The 14,241-nt window shown below is 40.7% G+C and overlaps 1 protein-coding gene across 1 annotated transcript in view; it reads left to right on the top strand.

Moving 5' to 3' along the window:
* LOC134582719 (extracellular calcium-sensing receptor-like) overlaps nt 1-1,029 on the top strand; it is a 29,717-nt gene extending 28,688 nt beyond the window's left edge. The window contains exon 6 of the mRNA XM_063439361.1: nt 993-1,029. Within this exon, the coding sequence (XP_063295431.1) occupies nt 993-1,029 (37 nt within the window). The remainder of the gene's footprint in view (nt 1-992) is intronic.
* The last annotated feature ends 13,212 nt before the right edge of the window (nt 1,030-14,241 follow it).

Below are 14,241 nucleotides of genomic sequence, written 5' to 3'. Positions count from 1 at the left end.
GTATTAACTGAGCTATTCACCCTCATATTAGGAGACTCTAATGCAAGTCAAATGCTTCTAGACAGGGCCCACCGTTCGTTGCGCCCCAGGGGTTTATCCCAGGATTCCCCCAGAGATGTCATTTGCAGGCTGCATTATTTTAATACTAAAGATTCGATTCTGAGATCATTGAGGGACACATCACAACCACTTTTATTTCATGGAAATCCAATACAGATTTATCCGGATCTTTCCTGGTACACCTTACAGGCAAGACGGGCACTTAAACCAATCACAGAACTGCTACGAAATAGGAACATTAGATATCGTTGGGGTTTCCCCTTTGCACTGATTGTGAATAACAAAGGTAACATCCACCAAATTGCCTCAACTATGGATGTCCCCCCATTTCTAAGAGCTCTGGACCTTCCAGACACAGTTATAATGGACTGGAACTATCCAATACCGAACCAAGAAAGCCTTCAAATATCACAAAGACAGAAATGGACCACCCCAGCGAAAACAAAGAAACCACCGAACAGATTCATCTCACCACATCTTCAACGAGAAAGGCAGCTGAACACTCAAAACCATCTGAGACCAATCTCCAACGACTAATCCTCTCTGTCTACTCTGCATGAAATGGACGAAGATGATTGGGATTCTCCTTCTTCTAAACTCCACTTTAACCAACCACATACAACCCAAATCTATATGCACCTCGCGCATGCCACGTTTGTGACTTATTGAGACGCATGCAACATTGAACACCGAGACTTTCACCTAAACCTGATCGGACAAAGTCGTTGAACCTTTGAAGCAACCACCCTCATGCAGGGAGATTAATGCCTTGCGTTTTCAGGTCGTATGCCCAAAGACAGTCCAGACACACACGCTGGGTTCACAATTCCTAAGTTATACGCATTTTGTACAGCATTTTATATATATATATAGGTTTTATTGTCTAATGATTATTGTTAATAAGTCTTTAAGCTAAGAAAGGTCATTAGTGGCACAACAAATCAGGGACTCCAAGGTTTCCTATTCTAATATTGGAAATGAAACTGAGTCACTCACAAAAGACTCCCTCGAGTAACTGAGGATAAGAAACCACACTTAACTGGTTATGCTTAAGCTAATTATGTATTATACACTTTGATTAGTTACGGGAATTAGACTTACACTTAGAGACCGGCTAGATGACAATTGGAAGTAAACTGTATTTCGTATAAAAAAAAAAAAAAAAAAAAATATATGAAAATAAATAAAAAAAAATTAAAATAATTAAAAAACAACAAAAAAACAAAAACAAAACAAAAAAATAAAAAAATAATAAAACAAAGAGTAACTGGAGTCATCCCACAAAACAGACTATGATCTTAATAACTAATTACTTGAGATCTTCTCACCCACTGTTTATACTATCTGTTCTATTGAATATAGGTCACCTGACCTTCTCTCCTAAAGAGTATTTAAGCGAATAGGATCGATAAGTCCCGGGTCCTAGATACACACCTGTAGCACACAACCCCAAATAAATTACGGTTCTCTCTCTAATAAAGAGATTGAACTACATTCCCCTTAAGGGAAAACAGATTACCCACATTGTGGGGTTTAATCTCCATCAAATCTTTCATAGTCTTACTACACAGTACAGATAACTCTTTATGAGATAGAGAGTTCACAACACAGAGAGAAATACATTTCGGATCTAATATACTCACATCTACGTTTTTAATTACGATTTACCTGTGAAATAACCTTTTTATTCATAGTATCAAGAGGTCAATCTAATTATACTGAAGTGTATTGTTGTTATTGATATTGTTAGTGATACGTTTTATACGTGTTAATTTTCTATTTGTTAACTTCTCTTTTCTTCTCGTTGTTATAATATATATACAGTGGTGCTCGCTAAGTGCCTGACAAATAACTCTACAGACAGCTTATACCACACACCTGTGCTTCTGAGACTGAGACATATCATCGACTGTGAACATTAAATCTATTGCGCAACCAGATGCCCGGGGCCGACCTGGAGGACTCTCTGGTCTCCTATAGGATAATCTACCTGCAAGGTAACCAGTATCACCACCACGCCCCATCCATATACCAAACTTCCCTAAGAAAATTAGGAAGGCTTGGGAGGTTATCGCACCAATAACACCCAATTAACTCTCCAAAATATACTAGCATTGAACACATTCCAAGCACCATATTAACAACCGCACCTTAGTAATGTCCAATATAATTATTGTCACACAAAATGCTAGGGGACTAAATACCCCTGAGAAAAGGTCCATAGCTCTAACGGACTTCCACAGACGTAGGGCAAACTTTGTTTTTATACAAGAAACACATTTTCGTAAAGATGCTGCTCCCAGACTTCAGAATAGGGACTACCCAAGAGGTTACTTTAGCAACTACACTGAGGCTAAGGCGAGGGGTGTGGCCATCCTGGTCAGCCGTCAGACGCAATTCACTTTTCAAGATCAATTACTAGACGATGCGGGCAGATATATGTTCGTGAAGGGTAATTTAGGAAACACTCAAATCACATTGGCAAATATCTACCTACCAAACAAGAAACAATCACACTCCCTCAACAAAATATTACACAAATTATCCTCCTTTTATGAGGGGATTCTTATCATGGGGGGAGACATCAATGTATCCCTAGATGAAATCCTTGACACTACCTCCTCGTCGCAGGGCTATCTGACGCAAACGAGACTACACATGAAAAATATCCTTTATGAAGCTCAACTATTTGACAGCTGGAGAGCGGTCAATCCTAAGACAAAAGACTACTCTTTCTTCTCACCTCCCACCGGCACTTACACACGAATAGACACAATTTTTCTCCATCATAGACACCTGCCCCTGATTACATCAGCATCTTATGGCCCGATCACGTGGTCAGACCATGCACCACTTACACTCAAGCTGACCATACCCTCGATCCCTAAATCCGCTCCTCAATGGAAACTTAATGATATGATACTGAACAATGAGGAAGCTGTTTCCCAAATAAAAGAAACAGTCCCGAATTACTTTAGAGAAAATACCAACTCAGACACGACGCCAATCATGACATGGGAGGCACATAAGGCGGTACTTAGAGGAGAATTGATTAAGATAGCATCAAAACTAAAACGTAAGAGGGAACAAACAATTACCAAACTCACACAAGATATTAAAAATCTGGAAAGTAAACACCGGGGCGCCTCTTCCCTAGAAAATTACAATCTACTGCTCTCTAAAAGGTCGGAACTCACATCGATCCTCATATTAAACGCAAAACGTAAGCTCTCACTCACTAAGGGATCTTACTATACACAGGGAGGCAAAGCGGGGAGATTCCTGGCTCAGGCACTTCAGGCAGAAAGACAATCCAGCTTTGTCTCCGAAATTAAAACGGAGAAGGGCGAACTCACCAGCCACATGCCAGACATACTCAAAGCTTTCCATAAATTTTATACTAACTTATACAACTTGAAAACCTCCCAACCCACCTCACAAGACATACTAGATTTCCTAACACCCAGGATTAAACATACTTTACCACCCATAGATAAAGCATTTCTTGACGAACCCATCTCCATCGACGAATTCCTTCAGGTAGTTAAAACTATCCCCATTGGCAAAAGCCCAGGCCCAGACGGCTTCACTGGGAAGTACTATAAATTACTGTCTCAAATCCTAGCACAACCCTTTACTACTGCATTTAACGCCCACAACTTGTCATCTATCATCCCCAAGTCTGCATTAGAGGCAACCATCACTTTAATACCGAAACCGGGTAAGGATCATACGGCATGTGGCAGCTATCGACCTATCTCATTGATAAACGCAGACATCAAAATCCTCACCAAAATTATGGCCAATAGATTGAAACCTCTATTACCTGGCCTTATCCACCAAGACCAAGCCGGTTTCGTTCCATGTAGAGAAGCAAAACATAACACAACTAAAATTATTAATCTTGTACATTGGGCCCAATCGCGCAAAATAGACAGCACTCTATTGGCTATCGATGCGGAGAAAGCATTTGATAGAGTTAGTTGGGCGCTACTACACCACACAATGCAACAGTTAGGTTTTGGCCCACGCTGGCAAGAATGGTTGAACTCCATATACTCTGCACCGACAGCCAGATTGAGGGTTAATGGCCAGTTATACCAGCCAGTAACCATCACTAATGGGACGAGACAAGGGTGCCCCCTTTCCCCTATTCTGTTCATTTTAATCTTAGAACCGTTCCTTCAGGGTGTCAGAGACAACAAACATATTCAGGGCTTTAAGATTGATAAACAGGAATACAAAGTCACTGCTTTTGCAGATGATCTTTTATTCACGATCGCTAACCCACTCTCGACTTTACCTCACTTAATGGTGGAGATGGAAACATATGGTAAAATCTCCAACTTCCAGGCAAACCTAACTAAATGCGACATTCTTCCAATTCACACAACGGGAAACACGAATATGTTACTACAGTCCAAATTCAACTTCAACTGGGCCTCAGGGTCGATTAAATACCTAGGTGTGCACATTCCAAACAAATTGGAATTGATTTATGCATTAAACTTCCCACCTCTAATAGCTAACATTACTAAAGATTTACAGACTTGGCACAAACCTTGCTTTGGTTGGCTATGCAGAATCAATATAATGAAAATGAATGTTCTACCCCGACTTCTGTATCTCCTACAAACTCTTCCCATCGCAATCCCACGCACCTTCTTCATCACAAGCAGATCCATAATCACGAAATTTTTGTGGGCACACACATCACCACGGCTAGCTCACTCCATCTTGACGAGAAACAAAGGAAATGGAGGAGTAAATCTCCCTGACATTGAGTTATACCACCAGGCATTACATTTACAGAGGGTTTACGAATGGACCAAAAACACACGAACCCAACAATGGGTTACCATTGAAAATGCCCTCCACAGCTTCCCACTACATACATGCGTTTGGTCCCATTCTAATCCTACATCCCCCCTGAAGGGAACCCACAAGTCCCACCCGACGATTGACACAACCCTCAAAATGTGGCACAAACTTAGAAAAAAACTGGACATCTCTCCAATCCCATCTCCGCTATATCCCATCACTCACAATCCCTACTTTCAACAAGGGGACTCGGGCAAATCTTTCGATCTTTATCACAACAACGAGACACTACAGTTACGTGATGTGATACAGAACGGCAAAGTCAAGACCTTACTCCAAATTCTACCGAATGACAACCCGACAGTAATACAACTTCTACACTATCACCAATTAAAACACTTCATCAAGACTCAAAACCTACTACCCCTGGGGGACAGACCACTCACAAAATTAGAACAACTATGCTCCTCACACCCGCTTACTAGGAAAATCTTATCATCAATGTACACACTGCTTAGAGAATCTCAAGAGAATACTCTACCAGGGTATACAGTTAAATGGACAGAAGAGTTGAAGGTGCACTTCACAAATCCACAATGGCACCGCATACTCAAAGCAGCACACACATCTACTATTTCCTTATCAGCACAGGAGAGCAATTATAAAAGATTACCGAGATCACCATACCCCAGCGAAGGTCCACATGATACATACCACCTCTCCAGACCAGTGCTGGAGATGCTTCCAAACAGGAGCAACTCATGCTCACATCTGGTGGCAATGCTCGCAAGTAGAAAAGTTCTGGAACAGGATACATACTATTACACAAAGCATTTTCCAAACCAAATTTACACTAGCCCCAGATCAATACATCTTCCTCATGCCTCCTCAGGGTTTTTCAAAAATGCAAACTGCCCTTTTCCGCCACTTAGTCATGGCCGCCACGCAACTAATTCCCAAACACTGGAAAAAGCCAAACCCTCCCTCGCTCAGGGAGTGGATTCAGAGGGTAGAAGACACAAAACAACTGGAAGGAATAACACATGCTAAAGCAGGGAACTATACGAGATATACCAAAGTTTGGGCTCCGTGGAATACTTTCACGGGATTGGGAACTCAATAGACAATCAACCATACCGTTTCCTTGATAACCGACTGATATTAGGGGAGGGGCCTTCTGGACACGGTCCACGGGCAGCTGGGAGCGCAATACGAAATATGCAAAGACAATAACGTACCTAAACGAATGATGTAGACAACGGTCTCTTTTACAGAGGCGACTAAGGACTTGATGATGTGATTATAGACTATAAAGTCTGGAAATATGTTGTAAGATAAGTAGAGTTAACTATACTTCCATGACCTCACAAGTAATCACAGGCAACTTACTAAAATGTGCAACCGCTCTCATGTTTTACATATTGAATTATATAATGTTATATACCAGGTTTCTATACTCAACTTGTCATTTTGTTTAACCTAATCTGATCAAACCGTTGGTTATGGAAATCACTAAACACAGTGTACAGAATTGTTCAATTCCGAATTCTCCAATCAAAATATCTATGTATGTACTGTTTGCATTTTCTGATTTCATGATTGTTATTTGTGACTATTATGAAAAAACAATAAAAATTTAAATATAAAAAAATAAAAAATAAACAGTAAGTATATAGAGACAAGTATATATAGACATGGCATTATATAGGCAGTAGCTGTGGCAAGCGCCTCTGTGACTCAAGTATGTTTCGCAGAGTAAAAGGATATATTGAGTCTTTTAGGTTGGTCTTGTGTATCATTACAAAATCCCATGGCCACTACTCTATCCCAATTCTCCTTGACCTTTCTGCTGCTTTTGACACTGTTGACTTTAGGTAGCCACAGCAAGCTAGGTAAGTCATATGGTCTCAGAAAGGCTTTTTCAAGATTGATCTATTGGGGTGGGAGGCGGTGGAGCGTTTGTTTGAGAAAGGGCGCTAGTGCAGAAGCCAAGATAGATGCATGGTCATACACCTGGATATGTGGGAATGCCATGCCAAATTGGCTGAGGCTTTCATTAATCCGCCAGCCACTCCAGGTCGCCCCCCAGCCAAACAAAATTAATGAGGTCTTTATTTACAGACTAAAAGAACGTGTGGGGCAGTTGTAAAAATAGTATGCGAAAACGATATTGTTACAATGCATTCTGTAGTGTCCATGTCAAGAACAGCTGTGCCCATTTTTTAAGTAGTGTAGTATATTCGCTCCAGACATTAACATAATTGGCAGCATAAAGGTTTTCGGGTTTTTGGTAAAAATGATTTATAAATATTTCATATTTTCAGATCGCCACTCAAAGTCATGTGTGTTGGTGATAGGTAAGGGTGGTTGCCGGCATGCCAATGCTTAAGGCCTGAATTTTGCCAGTGTTAAGGTAGTAGTAGGATACCTGTCTGTATTCCCATATTAGCTTGAGTAAAGGGGGCAGTGTTTCTAATGGATTGGTAATATATAGCAGAATATCGTCAGTGAATGCTCTGACTTTTATATCTATGCCACATACTTCCATGCCATGTATGATTGAGTTACTGTGTATGGAGATTAGTAAAGGCTCCAGGGCCAGTACGTACAGGAGTGGAGACAGCCCTAATGCATTCCATTTGTAATCTTGAATGGGGAGGAGAGGAAACATGTTTGCAGGATTTGTTCAGAAGGGCCAGAATAAAGAGCAAATATTTGTTTTGTGACTTGGGGGGGACCATAAGATTTTATTACCTTTTCCAGGAAGCTCCAGCTGAGGGGGTCGAATGCCTTCTCGGCATCTAACACTTAGCTCTTAACTATTGGCCATAGGGGATGTTCGCTTTCAGATTGTAAGGGTGGAAGCTATGCCCATGTAATAGGCTGTTGGTTGCCGTGGGTTTCCTGAAGAGAGTGGTAGTAATTTCACCATGATCTAGTATACAAATAGGTATGGGTAATAGGTGCTCACTATAGTTGGAGGGGTCTATGTATGTGGGCTGCAGTACACAGTGCAAGGCTTCCCAACCTCGTGAATAAACAAGCAAACAGAAAAAAGGTGTATACCGCGCCCCCAAAAATTATACGTACATATATCACTGGATAATATGGTACTTTGAACCTCAGAATAACAGAAAAAGAAGAACACAATAATAGTGCAATACAGTATATATAAATGCAAATCAAAATATTATATTATATCCACTCACATTTGCTTGAGCTAACTAAGAGCTCAGCTGTGGTGAGCGTGGGCGGTACAATCCCCGTCTAAGGATATGGTGGTAGTGTAGGTAGTATTGATGCTCCAAATGTAGTGTGCAGATATATATATAGAGACAAAATGAGAGAGAAGAACTCCAATAGTGAAGTAAGTACTGTATATATATTAAAGGAATAAAGTAATGTACTTACATTTACTAGAGAAAGACCTGCTCTAGTATAAACAGCATGGGTGGTATAATCCCCACCTAAGGATGTGTAGATTTCAGGAAGCAAAATAATAAAAATCAATAAAAAGCAAAAAGCTATAAAAAAAGCAAGCTTTTATTGTACAAAATAGTAAAATCCTTTAATAGAATGTATAGGAGAGTCCACTTGACGCGTTTCGCCAGTATGAGGCTTTTTCAAAAGTGTCATGATCTAGTACCTGGATTTTGAGATCCAGGAAAACTAGTTCTCTCACATTGATGACATGGGTAAGCTTTAAATAAATAGTGTTATTATTTAGTGTTTCAACCATCTCTTCAAAGAGGGGGAAATCTCCAATCCAAAAAATCAGCACGTCATCTATATATCTAAACCATTTATATATAGATGCGGTGAATCTGCTGTTTATTGTATATACCATAGTCTCCTCCCACCACCCCAAAAAGAGGTTGGCATAGCTGGGTGCACAGGAAGACCCCATGGCTGAACCCCTGAGTTTTAACCCCTTAAGGACACATGACGTGTGTGACATGTCATGATTCCCTTTTATTCCAGAAGTTTGGTGTTAAGGGGTTAAACAGTACTTCCCATTAAAATTAAAATAATTATGGGTAAGTACAAACCTGAGGAGAGAAAGGATGAAAGTTTGTTCCTGTAGCTTAAACAAAGCAGTTTGGCCAAAAAGTATGCAACTCCTTCTAACCCTTTCTTATTGGGGATATTGTTGTAAAGAGACACTACATCTAGGCTGGCTTAAGGAAGTGTATGGAGGCACAGTAAGATTTTCTAAAGCCAATAGTGCTTGTTTGGTGTCCCTTAGCTGTTGTACAAGGGGTTGCAGTAATTTATCAAGAAATTTACCAGCTCTCTTAGTAAGGCTATGATTACCGGACATGATGGATCTGCCTGGAGGTTTGTATAAATCCTTATGCACTTTAGGAAGGCAGTAAAATGTAGCGACTGTTATATTGGACTGCATGACAATAAATTTGTACTCATTCTCTGTTATGATTTTGTCCTGTAAAGCCAATTGTACGATTGTTTTTAGGTCCTTGAGATAGCTCATCATAGGTGTAACGGCTACCCAGGTAGTGAGAGGGTATCTGCCGTTGGAGACGTCCTTTTCCCTGCAAGCTGCTGTGGAGAAGTAAAGCTGGTATAATCCCATCCACGATATCCAGAGAGAGAGTCAGGTTCAGCTGAAACAGAGCAGAGTAATATTTCCAAATAATCCCCTTCCAAGAACGAGACAAGGCTACGTTTTGAAGAGTCAAGAAGAACTGAGGACTGGAACACCCAGCCTGCTTTTTATTAGAATTACATGCAGTAAGAACACACCCAGGGGGAGGCATTAAATCACCAATCATGTACAGGTTACAACCCACACATCCCCTCCCCTTCGATAAACAGTTAACATAAGTGGGTACAGTAATTCACACAAGTTCTGGATGTACCCCAAAACCAGGGGGTACATCTTTACATTTGGTATCCCCAGATAGCCCTTGTCCAGGGCACTAACATACCGAAAAATCAGTCAATTCGGACAAATGGTTCGGGAGATACAAGGTTCCCACGTTTTGACCGACCGCACAGACCAGCTAGCCGAAAATAGTTCCATGAGTTTTGGCCTTGCGGTCGGTCGCCGTTCGTACGGTGAAAAGACATGAAATCCGTGCCATCCAGCCGAATCTCGGTGGTTGCTTGAATCCCCATACTTGATTAAGTCTTTCTACCGAACAGCAGGGCGTTCGGTAGTTGTGGCACGAATCCCTGGTGTTATGGAGGTCTCAGCGGTGTTCGCCTGGTAGCGTAGCCGATTTTAGTTCCAGACGATTGCTGGCAAACACCGCTGTTCGTGCACAAGATGGCCGCGAACACGTGTAAAAGTCCTGAAATGGCGGCCACCTATACTTTACACAGTGGATTCATGTAAACCGTACGAACGGAGGAAATGGAACGAGCCGAGGATTAAACTGTAATTCCCTTGCTTGGTCAACAGACACCAGGAACTTGTAAGGATCTGTTACAATAGGGTCTCCCCTAAGTGTTTCGTAAGAGGTTTAATCTGTTAGATGTGTCATGCACATATCTATTTACTGGTCTTTGTTTAAGAGAACTATATTACCTCCCTTATCAGAAGGTTAATGACAATATCAGTTTATTTTTGTAATTCAACTAAGGCATTCCTTTCTTGGGAGGTAATATTGGGTGTAAAAGTGTGTGTGTAGGTTTTGTTTTCCAGTTCACTCGTACACATTTGTACAAAAAGATCAATACAGGGGAATACTTTTAGGTTTGGAGTGAACCAACTCAAGGGCCTAAAGTTGGATAATTTTTGTTCAGTTGTTCAGTGTATAGGTCAGTAAGAAGTTTGTATAGTTTGTAATCCTCTGTAGATAATCCCATTTCCTTCATAGTTCTAAGATTTCTCTTCTCGTGAAAGGCATGAAGGGCCAATTTACAACCAAAGAGATTTACGTCTTTTGCCCAATTAAACATATTGGTGGTAGGGGAAGGAACATAAGATAAACCTGTGTACAGGAGAAATTGTAGGGGGAAATTGAACCAGCATCCAATCACTGCAGAGGGTGGGATATTTAAATGTCCGTTATTTTCAGTATCTGCCAGCACTTGGCGAAACGCACGTTGGGAATTAGCTAGCGGAGGTTTTGGCATTCAGATCAGGGATATTGTTTCAGTACCTTTACAAGAAAAGACAAGCCACCTCACTAAGATTTATCAATATTTTATTTATATTTTTCGTTTTCGTTTGTTATTTGCTATTGGTGATGCTGAGGGTGTTGGGAGAAGGGCTTCCTTTTTCCGTTTGGAAGTCCCTCTGTGGGAACGTGGGAGGTAGTTTTTCTTAAGGCAGGATAGGGCACTAGCTATTTAGGACCCATTTACCTGTTCTTGGCTCTTTTCTTCCCTACTCACTCCGATATTAGCAAATAGACAAACAGTCCTAATTCTAAACCTGATTTTTTTTTGTGAACTAACATTTATTAGGATATTTTGATTATAATTTTGATTATAATTTTTCACATCCCTGATTTGGGTTTTTAAGATAATTGATTAAAAGTGATATTTTAATATTATTATTTCATTTAGGGGTTGCTCTCCCACTCTTAGAGGGTAGACTTGAGAGGTTTCAATATTTTCTTACCTCCTGGTCTCCCCTTAAGTTCTTATATTTTTGTTCCTATGAATAGGAGTTACCCCCCCCCCCCCATTCTCGTGAGCAATCTGACATGTTCTCCTTGCTTGAATCAGTTTCAACACCAGGAATAGTTTGTGTGTATTGTGATATCCCTGTCTCTCTGAGAAAAAGCCAGTTTGATTATCAGTAATAATGGAAGGAAGTATGGAGGTCAGCCTGTTAGCAACTATCTTGGCATAAATCTTGGAATCTGTGTTGAGGAGTGATATGGGTCTGACATTTTTGCATACATTGGGGGGTTTACCAGGTTTTGGGAGTGTAACTATGGTGGCCATTAACAACTCAGAGGGTAGAGAGCCAGTGTCAAAGGCCCTCTCATACACTTTGAGTAAGTATTGGGCTAAAATGTGTGCATATTGTTTGTAGTAAGAGTTAGGGAGGCCGTCTGCCCCAGGTTATTTCCCCAGTGGTAGTTTCTTTATCCTGTCCATCACTTCTTGTAATGCTAAGGTTGCTATCTGCTGTTGTTCAATCTAGTGAAGGCTAATGCGTGCAATATAGGAGTCCATTTCTTGTTGGTCGTTGGTGTGTGTTTGTGCATCTTTATGCAAATTATAAAGTTTGGAGTAAACTTTTGCAAATTCATCACCACAATCTCTTGTGGGTTTAACTTTTAGGTACCATTGTCTCCCACAAGGTATGAGATTCTACAATCGGATAGTTTAATTCTGAGCCTGTTTGCCAGGGCTTTGTTAGCTTTACCATTAGAGTGTTAGGTGTTAGTGCGTAGCTTTTATAGGAAATAGTTCTGACAGCATTATTCTCTTGGAGCTTAACAGGGAGTCTAACTTAGGGATTAGTTTTATTATGGCCTGAGATCTGCGCAGTTTGCTTATGGCAATCCACTTATGGTCTGTTATTTCTTTTTAACATATGTAGCATGTCTTATGAACACTCCTCTAATTACTGCTTTTTGAACGTACCACACAGTAAAGTCTGATTCCTCTCTCATAGTATTGTTAGTGAAATATTCCATCAACTCCTCTTGGATGGAGCTAGCGACAGAGTCCTCGAGAAGGTGTGAGTCATTGAGCTGCCAGGTTTCCTTTCTCTTAAACTGTAACAAATCTAGTAGTTCCAGGTATGCTGGGCTATGGTCCGACCAGGTGATATCACCAATAACACAGTTAGCTGTTTGAGCTAGGGCCAAATGGTCTATCAAGAATGCCTCTATTCAGGTTTATGCATTATGGACTCAGGAGTGGAAAGTATAGTCACGTTCTAGGGGGTGTAGGATGCGCCAGCCATCATACAGGTCATGAAGCGAGAGCAGTTTGGCAATGTTTTTCGTAGGTGGAAGCAAGTATTTGTCAGTTTTGTGCAGTAGAGATGTAGGTAGTTCCTTGAATCTGTATTGGGGAAATAGGCAGAGACAAACATGTATAGGATATTGTTGAAGAGGCCAACCAGTATGATATATCTGCCATGGGGGTCGAAATAGTACAAAGATAGATACTAGACATGTACAACTAGTTTCCTTCTGAATGTGACAAATTGCTGAATTTCAAAGTACCAAACCGTACCGAATTGCCGAAGTGCTGAATTGCTGAAGTGCCGAATTTCGGAAGTGCCTAAGTGATTCAGATTTCTGAAAAGAGGCAAAACAAATGAGGGAGGGAAAATTATGTGAATGATGACAGGGGTAGGGTTAGGGGTAAGGTTAGGGGTAGGGTTAGGGTGTAGGGTTAGGGGTAAGGTTAGGGGTAGGGTTAGGGGTAGGGTTAGAGGTAAGGTTAGGGGTGGGGTTATACACTTTAACATCTAAACCTACATACTTGTGGAATGTGTAGGTGCTAATTTATTGTTAGACATGGGTTAAAACAAGTTAAGGGAGGCTAGAGTGCGGCTTCTGAACATTACCATATTGCCATTGTTAGAGTCGTGCTTGTGACCCTTAGCTAGCCTCAGAGAGGGGAGGTCTATTGCTTATTCTCTGGTGTTGGAGGGTGCCCTTACACCTGTACACATTAAACATAGGAAACATAATAAACTTTGAGAATGAATAGTCAAATGAGGCTATACACTGGAGAAAGCAAACAAGTAAGAGTCATTTGTGACATTGAGGTACATCAACGGGAAAATGCAGTAGAGGTGGTGGCAATAGATTGTCAGGTACATTTTTGTTTTTCGTTGCAGCTAACAACTTTACAGACAAGCACATTTTTAAATCATTAAAACATTAGTTCAAGCGTGTGGATTCCCGCATATGTAATTATGATGTGAGAGTATTAAGACCTTATTACTAGTCTGCTTGTAACCACACTATTGATAATATAACAAAATGCTGATTCGTAGATTAAGCTAGTGTGGTTAAACTATTTAATTACTGATTATGTAGCAATATGCTGACCTGTTGTTCCCTAACTACATGCGGGCGTGGAAAGCATTAGACATGCTAGTTAAACCTAGTGTCGTTTTCTAATGGTCAACATGAGTGGGAATGCTTGCTGCAACATCGTTAGGCTTAGTAGAGTAAGGGATTTTTCGCATGTTAACTATGGTTGCTAATTTAGGCGATATATAAAAGTTACGGTCTAGTTATAGTGGTGCGTGGCACGGGAGGCTTAATGTCAGCTAAAGTAGTGAGTGAGTAACTATTGACAAGAAACAGAGAGAACTTAAGCTAGCTAGAGCATGTAAACATGGCTTAGAATAACCACTGTGTGTAGGGGGTCGTGCTCCAACATGGAGAGACCTGTTGCCTAGTTAACCCC

Source organism: Pelobates fuscus, chromosome 13, assembly GCF_036172605.1.
Source record: "Pelobates fuscus isolate aPelFus1 chromosome 13, aPelFus1.pri, whole genome shotgun sequence".
NCBI lineage: Eukaryota > Metazoa > Chordata > Amphibia > Anura > Pelobatidae > Pelobates > Pelobates fuscus.
The sequence above is the reverse complement of the archived record's forward strand: the minus strand, read 5'-3'. Positions and strand labels throughout refer to the sequence as shown.